The sequence below is a fragment of the Vulpes lagopus genome, chromosome 21 (genome assembly GCF_018345385.1).
Source record: "Vulpes lagopus strain Blue_001 chromosome 21, ASM1834538v1, whole genome shotgun sequence".
Taxonomy (NCBI): Eukaryota; Metazoa; Chordata; class Mammalia; order Carnivora; family Canidae; genus Vulpes; species Vulpes lagopus.
The window spans coordinates 43,051,150-43,063,854 of record NC_054844.1 but is presented as its reverse complement, the minus strand read 5'-3'; the positions used below and the strand labels follow the sequence as shown (position 1 = coordinate 43,063,854).

General features: G+C 60.3%; 1 protein-coding gene across 1 annotated transcript; it reads left to right on the top strand.

The window, feature by feature from the left end:
- Positions 1–366: 366 nt before the first annotated feature.
- Positions 367–11,451, top strand: KRT82 (keratin 82). The gene is made up of 9 exons (XM_041736305.1): positions 367–771; positions 2,620–2,828; positions 5,144–5,204; positions 5,866–5,961; positions 6,324–6,488; positions 8,482–8,607; positions 10,091–10,311; positions 10,539–10,570; positions 11,083–11,451. The coding sequence occupies exons 1-9, from the start codon at positions 367–369 to the stop codon at positions 11,322–11,324; spliced, it is 1,557 nt and encodes a 518-aa protein (XP_041592239.1). The 3' UTR covers positions 11,325–11,451.
- Positions 11,452–12,705: the final 1,254 nt, after the last annotated feature.

The following is a 12,705-nucleotide window of genomic DNA, read 5'->3' as shown; positions in this document are numbered from 1 at the left end:
TATAATTCATGCCTCTCCCTGCCATGAAGTGGCATGAAGTCCTAACTCTCCCTTTCCTTGATGCTGAGCCACCCAGCATGCCAAACGCCTGTCTGGCTGGCCGCTTTCGTCAGCCCCATAAACAAGGAAAGAGGACACCAGCACTGTCCACTGGCTCCTTCCCTTTGCTCTCTGCTACCCTAATTATCCACCTTGGTACTTAGCAGCTGCCAATATCCCAAGCTTATAAACTTGTTAATGGTGATTTGGGGTTTGGCCCTGCCCAGCCCTCCGTCCACCACCAGATAAAAGGGTGGAAGCCGGGCTGGCCTGATAACTGGGCCCTCGAGCTCTCCCCGCCAGCCGCCTCTCTGCCTCTCTCCTGCCATGTCGTGCCGCTCCTTCCAGCTGGGCTCCAGGTGCGGCGGTCAGAGCTTCAGCTCGTGCTCGGCTGTGCTGCCCCGGATGGTCACCCACCAAGCAGTGAGCAAGGGGCCGTGCCGGCCCGGGGGCGGGGGGGGCCTCCGAGCCCTGGGCTGCCTGGGCTCCCGGAGCCTGTGCAACGTGGGCTTCGGGAGGCCCCGGGTGGCCTCCAGGTGCGGCCTGCCTAGCTTCGGGTACCGAGTGGGGGCCGTCTGTGGACCCTCGGCCTGCATCGCCCCGGTCACCATCAACGAGAGCCTGCTGGTCCCGCTCGAGCTGGAGATCGACCCGGCCGTGCAGAGGGTGAAGAGGGACGAGAAGGAGCAGATCAAGTGCCTGAATAACCGCTTTGCATCCTTCATCAACAAGGTAACAGGGAGGCGCCACGCTCCGGGGTTGTGGGGGCAGAGAGCACCTCGCATCTGGTCCACGGAGGCAGGGAGAGGCAACTGGGAAGCCGAGGTGATTGGCCTCTGCTGCACGGCATGACCACGAACCCTTGAAAGCCGCTTAGGTCGGGCTCAGCACTAGACATTTCCACCTGCTGCTTCTTGTCTTACTCTTGTCATCTCTCTCTGAACAACATCTGATGAAATCACCAGCGCTGCCTGCGGTCAGACTATAAGAGGAACTTCCAAAGCAATGATAGAGCCGAAAAGAAAAACCAACGAGGCAGAGGAGGCTCTAATGATAGAGCCGCCTTCTGAGTGCCTGAGCGGGGGCGAGACCCTTGGGTCTGGAGGCAGGGATGGGCCCCCTGACCCCACACTTGCCCCCGGTGTAGGCCTGGTAGGAGGAGAAGATGGAGCACTCAGAGCTGGGAACACAGGGTCGCTGTCACCCAAGCCTTGAAAGGCACAGAAGTGACCAAGCAGACTTCAAGCAGGTGCATTTGCACCTGTCCCGACACCCGGGGAGGCTCTTGGGATCAGGGGCTGAGCCAGTGTTTCTGCCGCCCCCGGCCCCGGACGGAGGGCAAAGAATCCCGGGTCAGAAGTCAGGCGGCCTGGGCCCTGGCGTTGGCCCCACTCCTGCCGGGTCCCCAAGGCCCTGTGCCAACGCTGTCACTTCTCAGCCTCAGGGCGCTGGCCGCCCGCAGGGAAGGGCCGGGGCGGTGGGGAATCAAACGAGGTCATATACCTAAAAGTGCTCCAGAAAGAAACTTATTTTAGTAAATGAGAACTGTCCCACTTGCAGTTTTATCTTTTTTTTTTTTAATATTTTATTTATTTATGCATGAGAGACACAGAGAGAGGGAGGCAGAGACACAGGCAGAGGGAGAAGCAGGCTCCATGCAGGGAGCCCGATGTGGGACTCGATCCCGGGTCTCCAGGATCATGCCCTGGGCTGAAGGCGGCGCCAAACCGCTGAGCCACATGGGCTGCTCCCAGTTTTACCCTTAAAGCTCATTAGGTTCTGGGCCCTGATCGTCGGCAACATCGCAGCACCTCTGGGGCGGCTCCGGACGTAGGGCCACATCGCTGGCCCCGCAGATTCCTCTCAAGGATCGGGCGCGTGCTCCCTCCGCCAGCGGCCAATGGTGTGGCCGTGATGGGCTCACTCGGCTTCTCCCAATCTCGGGTTCTAAGCCCACAAAGGGAGAAGCCCGGCTGGCGGGAGCTCTCCCCGTTGCCGTGACAGGGACACATTTTGGACGCAGCCACACAGAGCGCAGCAGAGTCAGGGGAAAGGGCTTGGAGTCCTGGGACAAAGTCTTCGACTTGACCTCCCCTGAGTGTCCCTGGGCTGCGACCAAAGCAAGCCTGAACTCCCAGGTGTAGTGTCACCAGCTGACATCAGCATGAGGACTCACGAAGTGGTTCCCATACCCGATACCACGCAGGAGCCTTAGGAAGCCAAGCGAGGCTCGAGGGACAGGATGTGTTGGCCAAGGTCGCAAGGCTCGTGGGAGGTCGGCAGGCAGCGCTGGAAGGTGGACCTGTCCCAGGCCGCTGGGGCCACTACTCCTTCCATGACAATGCGCGACCCCTGGGTGGAAGGTGGGGGTCTATGAAAGCTCCCCTGGGGCAGGGGAGTTGTGGAGACACATCCTCAGGGGCCAGTCTATGCGGACAGCCTCATCTGAAAATTGCAGCTGGCTGGCGGCAGCGTGCCAGGAGCAAGAGCGCGCTGCCCACCCACCCGCCACCTCTTCCCGGCTCCCAGCCGTGGTCCCCAGCTCCCTGCTCTCCGGTGACGTCCTGTGCTTGGCTGCAGGTCCGGTTCCTGGAGCAGAAGAACAAGCTGCTGGAGACCAAGTGGAACTTCATGCAGCAGCAGAGATGCTGCCAGAGTAACATAGAGCCCATCTTCGAGGCCTACATCTGCGCCCTTCGGAGGCAGCTGGACTGCGTGGCGGGCGATCGGGCCAGGCTGGAGTCGGAGCTCTGCAGCCTCCAGGACGCACTGGAAAGCTACAAGAAAAAGTGAGTGTGGCCCACTGTCACCCCTCCACGGAGCCTGGAGCAAGGCACGTGCAACAGCCTGGGCCTCGGTTTCCCCACCTATGCAACGGGAGGCCTAAAACTTGGTTGATTAGGTGAGGCGTCAGGGCAGCGGGATGACACAGGCACAGCCCCGGGGACACCGCCCGTGGGGCAGAGCTCACGGTAGAAGCTCTGAGGTTGTGTGTTTATCTGCACCTCCCTTGCCCCACGCTCGCTCAGTCGTCCCAACGTGGTACGAGTTCTTGCTCCCGCCCTTTTCCAGCAGCCGGGGCTCCGCTCCACCACTCGCCCTGCTGTATCTTCCAACCATCCCCGTCCAGATGCGGAACTATGTCTCATTCCCCAAACTCGCCCCCCAAACCCTCTTCCCTTCAAGCTTTTGCTCCCGCTGTCCCTTCCCCCGATAAGCCCCCCTCGGCTCCTCTCGGGACGGCACCCAAGCTGCCACCACAGCCCACGTTTCCTCTCACTCCCCAACACCCAGCTTCCAGACCCGGTGTCCACAGCTGGAAGCCATCACCCCTCCTCACCTTCAGGGCTCTACGTCCCCAGTTCTTGTGGTTAAGGTTCGGCTCCCGGCCTGACTCGCAGGAGAAGGTAGCCGGGAAATGGATGACAACTAAGAGCAGGCTTCTAGGTCCAGTGCCCGCAAGAGGCTTGAGGCCCAGACACACTGCCTCACGGGTCCTGGGAGGGTGTCTCTGGGCCCAGGGTCCCATGGGAGCACAGGTTGCTGGGGGAAGGTAGAGAGAGACACGTTTCCATTGACAAGAAGCAGAGCAAGTATGCTCAGAGCAGTGGTTCCCAGGGGATGTGCATCAGCGGCATGGAGCCACGTGGCAGGCGCTTGAGCTGCAGGTGTTGGTCACATGCCTACTTGGTGCCAGACCCTGTGCTGAGCTGGCTCCTGCCCTCAAGATGCCCCCGTCGGGCACAGACCTCCACGCACACGATCCAACAGTGATGACGGGAGACAGGACGGAGGCGGAGAAGAAAGCCCAGACAGTGAGAGCGCACACGGGGCCCAGGAGAGCTCCCCGGAGGAGGTGCCATTTGCTCAGGGCCATGATGAAATTTCATTCCAGTTGGGCCTCACGAAAGGGGAGTCCAGAGTAGATCCCAGTAAAGGGGAAGGGATGGGAGCAGGTGACAAGAGGGGCCAGAGTGCGCCAGGTGAGACCACTCAAGCGGAGCCCGACAGGAGAGGCACGGCGAGGCCGGCCCTTGCGGCAGGGGCGATGCCCTTCTCGGCGGGAGATGTGGTTTGCAGCTCACAAGGAGGACTTTGGGCTGGGGGAGTGGCAGTGGGGGTAGAGGGATGAGACGAAGCGCCGTTTGGCCAGTCACGGCCAGCACTGGGGGCGTCTGCGAGCCGGACAGACACTAACCTGTGGCCCGTGTTGGCTCGCGGCAGCTCCGTGAGGCCGGACCGGGGTTATTCTCGTTCTGTACGTGATGAAGCTGAGGCACCCACAGGTCCCCGACCCGGGTCCCTTACCCAGAGTCACGTGGCTAGCACCTGACCAAGCTGGGATTCGCACCCGGACAGAAGGCTCCGGCTGCCAGGCCCACGCTGAGGCCGGAATAAGGAAGGACGAGCGTCGGGAAGCTCAGTGAGGCCTTTAATGGCTCCACATCCCTCGGCAGACTGAGTCATCCTGGCCACACGGAACCCCCTGGCCCTGGTTCCGCTGCCCAGGGCCACAGTGAGTGGGCGAGGAGCTCCCTCGGAGCCTGGAGGAGATGGTCGGGCTGTCTCCACGGCTCGGTAAAGTGGGTAATTGCTACCTCTGCAAGGGAGCTGCAAGTGGAGGCCCGGCTCAGACCTCTCCTGGTGGGGAAGGACCGGGCGGGCTGGGACTCCAGGGTCTGCAGCCCGATCTGAGAACCACCCTGAGGAGAGACAGAGGTGCCAGCTGCAGGCAGCCAACTCCTCAGCACCTTCCCAGAGCAAACAGCTAGATGAGATGGGCTTCCTGGGCAGCAAGGTGGAATGAAGGGGGCCTTAAGAAGGACTTCCCAGAAGACCACTAATCCCAGGAACAGGCTACTGGGCGGCAGGGAGGGAGATAAGCACACAAGGTGGCTACGGAGAGGCCATGGCGACAGTGCTCTGTCCTGAGCGGCTGGAGGGCCTGGAGGTGTCCAGTGACCACGGGGTCCTTAGGGCGTTAAGGCAGTGAGAGGCAGGATTCCCCTCCTCCCTCCCCCGCCGGCCCTCCCTCAGGCTGGATACCAAGGCTGCTTCCAAACCCCAAGCCAGACTAGGATATTTCTTCCCGCCCATCCACCAGGTATGAAGAGGAGCTCTCCCTGCGGCCCTGCGCCGAGAATGAGTTTGTCGCCTTGAAGAAGGTGAGGGGGTCGGTCCCAGGGAAGACAGGGAGACAGAAGCCCCCCAAGCCAGCCCAGGTGGCTTCGCCGCACTCAGCCCCTGATGGGGTCCACACGTGTCCGCAGCCCACCCCCCACTCCCCGACGGGGCCTCTCACCCCTCGGGGCCTAGGGCCAACCCCACTGACCCTGGGAAAGAGGAAAGCCAGCTTTTCCCCACTTCTTGCAGAAAGGCAGTGATTGACCCGCCTCCACTCCCGACTCACGTGGTCCCGACCCAGTTAGGGTCGTACGTACACCTGCCCTAGCGGTTGGAGATACAGCCCAGGCCAAATCAAAAATCAAACAGAAACTGGCTCGGACCACAAAAGAGGAAAACAATAGCACCGAGGTGCTCTATGGCCCGTGCTTCACAAAGCGGACTCAGGGAAGCCGCAGTCAAGGCCCCTTCAAAACCAGCTCCATCAGAGCCTTCCCCATCAGGGTGCCAGGTTCGGGCATGGGGTCCTGGGCTGGGACCCCTCCCTCCATCCTTGGCTTTGTCGCCTTTCCACTTCCACGCGGGCCTGCATGTGGTCTCACACCCGCCACTAACCTGGGGGAGGTGGCCCAGTGGGAAGAGGGGGTGGCCGTCTCGTGGTCCCCCGGCCCCAGGTTATGGTTGTCTCTGCTCTGGCTGCAGGAGGTGGACACGGCCTTCCTGATAAAGGCTGACCTGGAGACCAACGCTGAGGCTCTGGTCCAGGAGATTGACTTCCTGAAAGGCCTGTACGAAGAGGTACCTGCAGCCCCACCGCCCACAGATGCTCAGTCAGGGGCCGGCTGGGTGGGCACGGTGGGGAGGGAGCGCTCCTGCCAGCGGTGCTGTCCGGGGCAGGCAGCCCCAAAAGTGAGCCCCGGAAGAAATCAGCACGAACAGCTGGTTCTCAGGCGGGGAGGCTCCCAGGAGTCACAGGGGCCAAGCCTCGGCTCTTGGGTCTGCATAACTAGAGGGGGGACGAGGAGCAGGTTGGTGACGGGAGGCTCGAGACAGCTACGCAAGGTGCCGTGCAAATCTGCTCTGGGAAGGCGAGAGCTGTCCCCTCCTGTCTCCATCCTCAAAATACTCCCGCCTTCCCACCTGCCCCCCCATCACCCCAGGAGATGTGCCTGCTCCAGTCTCAGATCTCCGAGACCTCCGTCATTGTGAAGATGGACAACAGCCGGGAGCTGGACGTGGATGGCATCATCGCCGAGATCAAGGCCCAGTATGACGACATCGCCAGCCGCAGCAAAGCCGAAGCTGAGGCCTGGTACCAGAGCCGGGTGAGGCCCGGGCAGGACGGGGTGGGGACCCCAGCCCCCTGTCCCCCAGGGAGCGAGTGAGAGGGTGACGAGGGCTGCATTGCACCACAGCCATAGGGAACCCCATGAGCCTCGGGTCCTGTCGTTTCTGCCAGGCTCCAGGCCAGGTCCCCGCAGAGGGTGTGGGAGGGGACCCCACCGACAGCCCAGGCCTGTCATCAGGGCGCCGGGGCGTCCCAGCGCTCCCCACGCACAGACGCCCTGGAGGCCTTCCTCGAAGCATCACTCAGGAGGCACTAATTGGCAACGGCTGCAAAGAGGGCCCTGGGCTTCGGGGCGTCGGGGAGGCTAGTGGCGCAACGGTCGCTAATGGCAGGGCACGAGCGGTCGTTAAGGCGGCCCCAGACTTAGGGAATCAGGCGCTTGCTGGGAGGGAGCTTGATACCCCCGAGGGCAACTTGATTTCACAACTAGTATCACCTCCGTGTCTCCCGCCCTGTCTGTGAAAGGCACCAGGCATTCATTCGCTCCGTCATTTATTCATCCAACAACCGTTTGTTGAGCATCCGTCATAAGCCAAGCACTGTCCTAGGGGCTGGATCCCAGCAGGTTACAGAACGGACGGCAAACCCTGCCTTCGGGTCACTTTCCTTTTAGAGGCAGGGGCAGCGGGGGGGGGCGCCTGGTGATAAACGGGGTGACTCAGTACCGTGGATGTGTGTGAGGCGGTGGCGTGTGCTTTGAAGAAAACCAATCAGCGTGAAGTGAAGGGAGTGGTGCGGGAATGAGGTTTTAAATAGGGCAGCCAGGGAAGGGCGGCCTTACTGGGGTGGCATGGAGGGACCATGAGGATACTGAGAGTCACACCGTCCCTGCCCGCAAAGAGGCCACAGCAATAGACTGCCCACAGATGACACAGGGGTTTTCTGTTGCCATCAGGGACACGGCTCCCTCCAGCTTTCTGCTCCGCCGTCCTTATCATTGCCATAGTCCCCACGGTCGCCTCATGTCCCAATGAGGCTGCCATGTTGCTAATCTCGCATGCTCGTTCCGGGTAGGAAGAAGAACACGGGGCAAAAGACACAGGCCAGCTGGGTTCTCCCCCACTTGAAACAGCTTTCCTGGAAGCCTGACCCACAGACCTCATTAATGCAAAAGCCAGGCCTCCCTTCTGAGGCTCGCTGCCACCCCAAACAGAAACAGAGTTCTTTGGAAGAAGAAGAGGGTGCACATTGGTTGGGCAGCTGTAGGCTTTGTCGCAGCAGCCGAATAACAAAAGAGCCCAAGGGAGTGATTTGTGCTTAATCACTTATTTTGCCTTCTCTGTGCAAAGTGCTCCCATCCATCATGGGCAGAAAACCTAAAGTCGGCTAATTTTTTGCATCTATAGGTGTGATCGATAAAACATGATTCAGAGATTGATTTTGGAGCTGCAATGGGTTTTTTTTGTGTGTTTTTTGTTTTTTTTGTGTTTTTTTCCTGCAATGGTTTAAAAAAAGTTAAGCCAGAGTAGGAAGTAACGTTGCATTCTGTTTTCAATTTTTGGAGGAGAATATCCGAAGGTTCTCACCCTGGTGAGGCCAATGCGGTTTGTCCTCACTCCCGGATCCGTTAGGCCTCGCAGGCCGAGCGCAGAAACTCCTCCTAGGATCCAAGAGGGAAGTCTAAAGGGGAAGGAGCGCTCAGGAGACCCTGGGGCTCCGGGCGAGGGGGACAAAGAAGAGCTGCAGAACAGCTAAACAGAGAGAAGGAGAGCTAGGGGCGGCGTTTAGTAAGTTTGAAGGTTCGGAGCTGGGGAAGGAAATAAGCAGCAGCCCAGGAAAGGACCCCCAAACTGACCAGAGATGCAAAGGGGCGGGGAGCAGCCCAAGCCTGAGAATCCGGAGAGCCTGAGCGAGGCCCCCACGGGAGGAGGGGCTCCCGACTGTGAGAAGGGGCGCTGCGCTGCGGGGGCGGGGGCGGGTGCCGGCTGGGGGGCCCGGGCTCTGACCGCTGGCTCCCGGGGTCCCTGCAGTATGAGGAGCTGCGGCTGACAGCCGGGAACCACTGTGACAACCTCCGCAACCGCAAGAACGAGATCCTGGAGATGAACAAGCTGATCCAGCGACTTCAGCAAGAGACTGAGGCCGTGAAAGCCCAGGTGAGGCCAGGAAGCCTCCTGTGAGGCCCCACCTTGCGGTCCCGGGCGGCTCCGTTCTCCCTGGGAGCGCGGGGAGGAGGGGATGGACGTCTGGCCCTCACTCGGGGGGGCGCAGGCCGTCAGTACAGAAGCTGGTCCACCGCAGGCAGGAGCGGCCTTGGGAAACAGCGAGGTCCCGACGGACCCTAAGCAACCTTTGGTCACAGGGGAAATAGCAAGGGTGCTCCCCTAGGTGTGGGCGCAGAAAAGGTGGTCGCCACGGCCCCTTCTAACCCAAGGACTCCAGTCCTGTGATCCTGAAAAATTCCAGGTGACTCCCAGGGGTCCATAAACAGACCCACTCTGTTCTCCGAGGCTGGTGAAACCCAGCCAGGCACTTGAAGTCTTAGCCCCAAGATCTCCTTGAAGTGTCACAGGTAGAGCTGGACCCATGTCCTTGGAGAAACCAGATGTCACGGCCCCAGGACGAGATGCACAGCAGCTTTGAAGCTGGCATGTCACCACGACTGGGAAGGAAGTCCCCTTCCTCTCCTATGTGTTCCCTTTACTGTCGCCTCACTCCCACACTCACAAATCTGCCCACGCAGCCGGTTATGCCGCCCCAGCGGGTGTCCTACGCCTCAACTCCGCTCCGACACTATCTAACCGGAGAGAGGGTCAGATCCCACAGGGTCAGGGTCCCACACGACCGCCCCCACTTCAGATGCCCATGGCAGGTCCAGGTTGTCACCTGTGCTTCTGACCCATCAGAGGTTCCCACGACCCCCTCTTCCAGTCGATTAATTTGCTGGAGTGGCTCACGGAACTCAGGGAAACAGTTCAGCTACTATTTAGCCATTTGTTATAAAAGGATATGATCAGGAATCCGGATGGACATCCGGGTGGAAGAGAGGCATAGGGCGGGCTAGACGGGAAGGACGCGGAACCTCCATGCCCCTCTCTGGGCACACGACCGTCCCAGCACCCCTGCTTGTTCACCAACCTGGAAGCTCTGTGAATCCCATACTTTGGGGATTTTTACAGAGGCCTCCTCTCTTGGGCATGACCAGTTATTAAGTCCATCTCCAGCCCCTCCCCTCTCTCTGGTCATGGGGCCGGGGGGGCTGAAAATTCCAAGCTTCTGGGCATGGCTTGGTTGTTCTGGTGACCAGCCGCCATCCAGGAGCCATGCGGGACTCACCCAGACTCACCTCATTGGAACAAAAGACACAGCTATCATCTACGAATCCCAAGGGATTTGAGAACTTTGTGTCAGAACCCAAGGTCCGAGACCAAATATCAAAACAAAAGATGCTCCTAATGCTCTTACCACTTGGGAGATTTGCAAGACTTTTGGGGTTCTGTGCCAGGAACTGGAGGCAGAAACCTATATATATATATTTTTTAATTATCTCCTAATGACCATGTTCTCCCCATTTTTCTGAGAGTCAGCGTTGGGCTCCAGGGAGCCCCCAGTAATGCCCTTCTGTGCCCTCGCCCCCAGCGCTGCAAGCTGGAGGCTGCCGTGACGCAGGCGGAGCAGCAGGGCGAGGCGGCCCTCGGCGACGCCAAGTGCAAGCTGGCGGGGCTGGAGGCCGCCCTGCAGAAGGCCAAGCAGGACATGGCCTGCCTGCTCAAGGAGTACCAGGAGGTGATGAACTCCAAGCTGGGCCTGGACATCGAGATCGCCACGTACAGGCGGCTGCTGGAGGGCGAGGAGCACAGGTGAGGCCCCGCTGCCCATCAAGGCCAGGTCCTCCCGCCCTCTGCTCCCTGGGGCTCCACTTGCCCACCCTGCGGTCAGGGGGAAGGCCCAAAGGGCACAGAATCCCCAGCGCCACCCCTTCACGCAGTGCAGGGCCGCGGTGGGGGCAGGAGGATGGGTGCCCCCCCCTTCATCAGCCTTGCTCTCTCTGACGCGGTCTCCTTGTGTCTTCTTCCCCTCACTCCAGGCTGTGCGAGGGCATCGGGCCCGTGAATATCTGTGAGTAGATGAGCATTCCTGCGGGGGCTCTGGGGTCGTGGGGGCCGATCAACCCAACAAGGACAGGTCACACTGCCCCCTGCCCAGGCTGCGGGGATGCCCCCCCCCTCCCGGAGGAGCTCTGTCTGCCGGGAGCTCATGGCCAGACGGAGAGGCTGTACTTCACTTTGGGGGGCAGAATCAGGAGCAGATATGCAGCAGGGCCTCAGTGCTTTGGGGTCTAGAAGCTGCTGGGAACCATCGTGACGAGGGGATGCCTCTCTGGAGAAAGCAGTTGGGAAGCAGGCTCAGACAAGTAGAAACAAGCGTGAAGTGGAAGCCGAGGCTTTGGGAGGAAGAGGAGAGCTTCTAAGCACTTTTTGTGGCTAGAGTAGAAAGTCGGTGGCTGGCGTGGGGGTGTCCGTATTGGCGAGTGGCAGCAGGCGGGGGGATGGCCTGGCTGAGACACCTCAGGGCAATGCCCTTAGAGCCACAGGCCACAGGACCCTAAGCAGCCCTCCCTGTTCCCACAGCTGTGAGCAGCTCCAAAGGCGCGGTCCTCTACGAGCCATGCATGGTCAGCACACCCGTCCTGAGGACCGAATACTGCCCAGGGGCCCCCGGGGTCCTCAAGAGCAGCGGGGGCTGCAGCGTGGTGGGCTCCAGCGAAGTCTACATCCCCTGCGAGCCCCAAGGGGTACTGGGCTGCGTGAGCGGCCGGAGCCCCAGCACGAAGGTGGGCGCTGGGGGCAGCGCCTCCCCCCACAAGTGTTAGCGCGGCCCCAGAGGCTGGAAGCCCAGGGACAGGCCTCCAGCCCGCAGCCTGGATGCCGTCCCCCCACCAGGGCTGAAGACAAGGATGTTTCCAAACCCCACCTTCCTGTACCGAGGTGCCCCTCGGGCATCGTCAGGAGTCACCTTTCACTTAGCTGTGCGCCACCCCGAGCCAGCCCCTGGGGGTGAACACACCAAAGCTCCGCTTTGTGGACCGTCCCCTGCAACTTTCCCCACAGAGCCAGTCTCCCGGCCCCACACCCCTGCAGGCTCCCCGCCCCCTTACGGCTCTCGTGCACCCAGAAAAGCCAACCCCTTTCAACACCCAGCTGACACGCACCGCGGCGATCACCCGAATCCCACTCTGAATTCCGGACCCAGGTGCCCGCGTTTCAGGATCGCTCTAGACCTGTTAACGGCCCTCTCGGTTGGCACATGGAATCAAGAGGCCGTCTTTGGGCACTAGGTTTCCCTGCTCAGGGGTGCGGAACTCACACTATGAAAATACATCTTTTTCCTGAGTCCCGTTGGCAGCTGACGGCCGGGAAATGCCAAAACAAAGGCCAGGGGATGTGGGGAACTTACTGGACGGAGAGACGGTCGAGAGCTGACACCCTTGGCTCAGCGGAATCAAGCCCCCGCCCCACCCTCTGTACATAGCCCGCCCCGGCCCTAGGCCAACCCCCCACCTCTTGCTCTGTCTCCTTTTAGAACCTCTTGCTTTCGGGCTGATGTGAACAGGTTTTCCTGGCTACAGTGATATGGGGCTGCCCAGAAACTGGGAGGCTTTGGCTCAGGGGCTGCACAGAAGGTGTTGCACTGACCCCGTCTCCCCAGAAGCCCCTAGTGTTGCATCCTGCCACCCACCCAGGGAGCCACCATCTCTGCCATGAGCCTCTGGGCTTCTCTGTTCCCAATAAACTGACTGTTCACAGACTGCAGGCATCAGGATTATTTCTTGCACCCCCACCTGCTCTGTGGGGTACAAGGAGGCAGAAGGGGAACCAATGAGCAGCCTTTGGGACCTGGGAGCTGGGATGGAGGGGGGCTTGGGAGTGGAAATGAAGGTTATCATACAGATGGAAAACCTACATATGGATGATTGGTAAGCAGCTTGTGGAATAAATGCGGATCCATACAAATTGCATTTAAAACCCACGTATCACACCCCAATAGATTGCAAGACACTTGCCATGTTAAAAACCATGGCCTTGTGCATATAGGCCTCCTCACCTCCTGGTCCCCTGCACAGGCCCCAGAGAAAGGCTGTTGTAGGGAGGGGGCTATCATGTCTATACTTAGCAGCCTCCAAGCCCTGGGTTCTGCTTCCCCATCCTGGACCAGTCTCGGGGCAGGTCAGGGACAGGCCTGGGAAAAGCTGT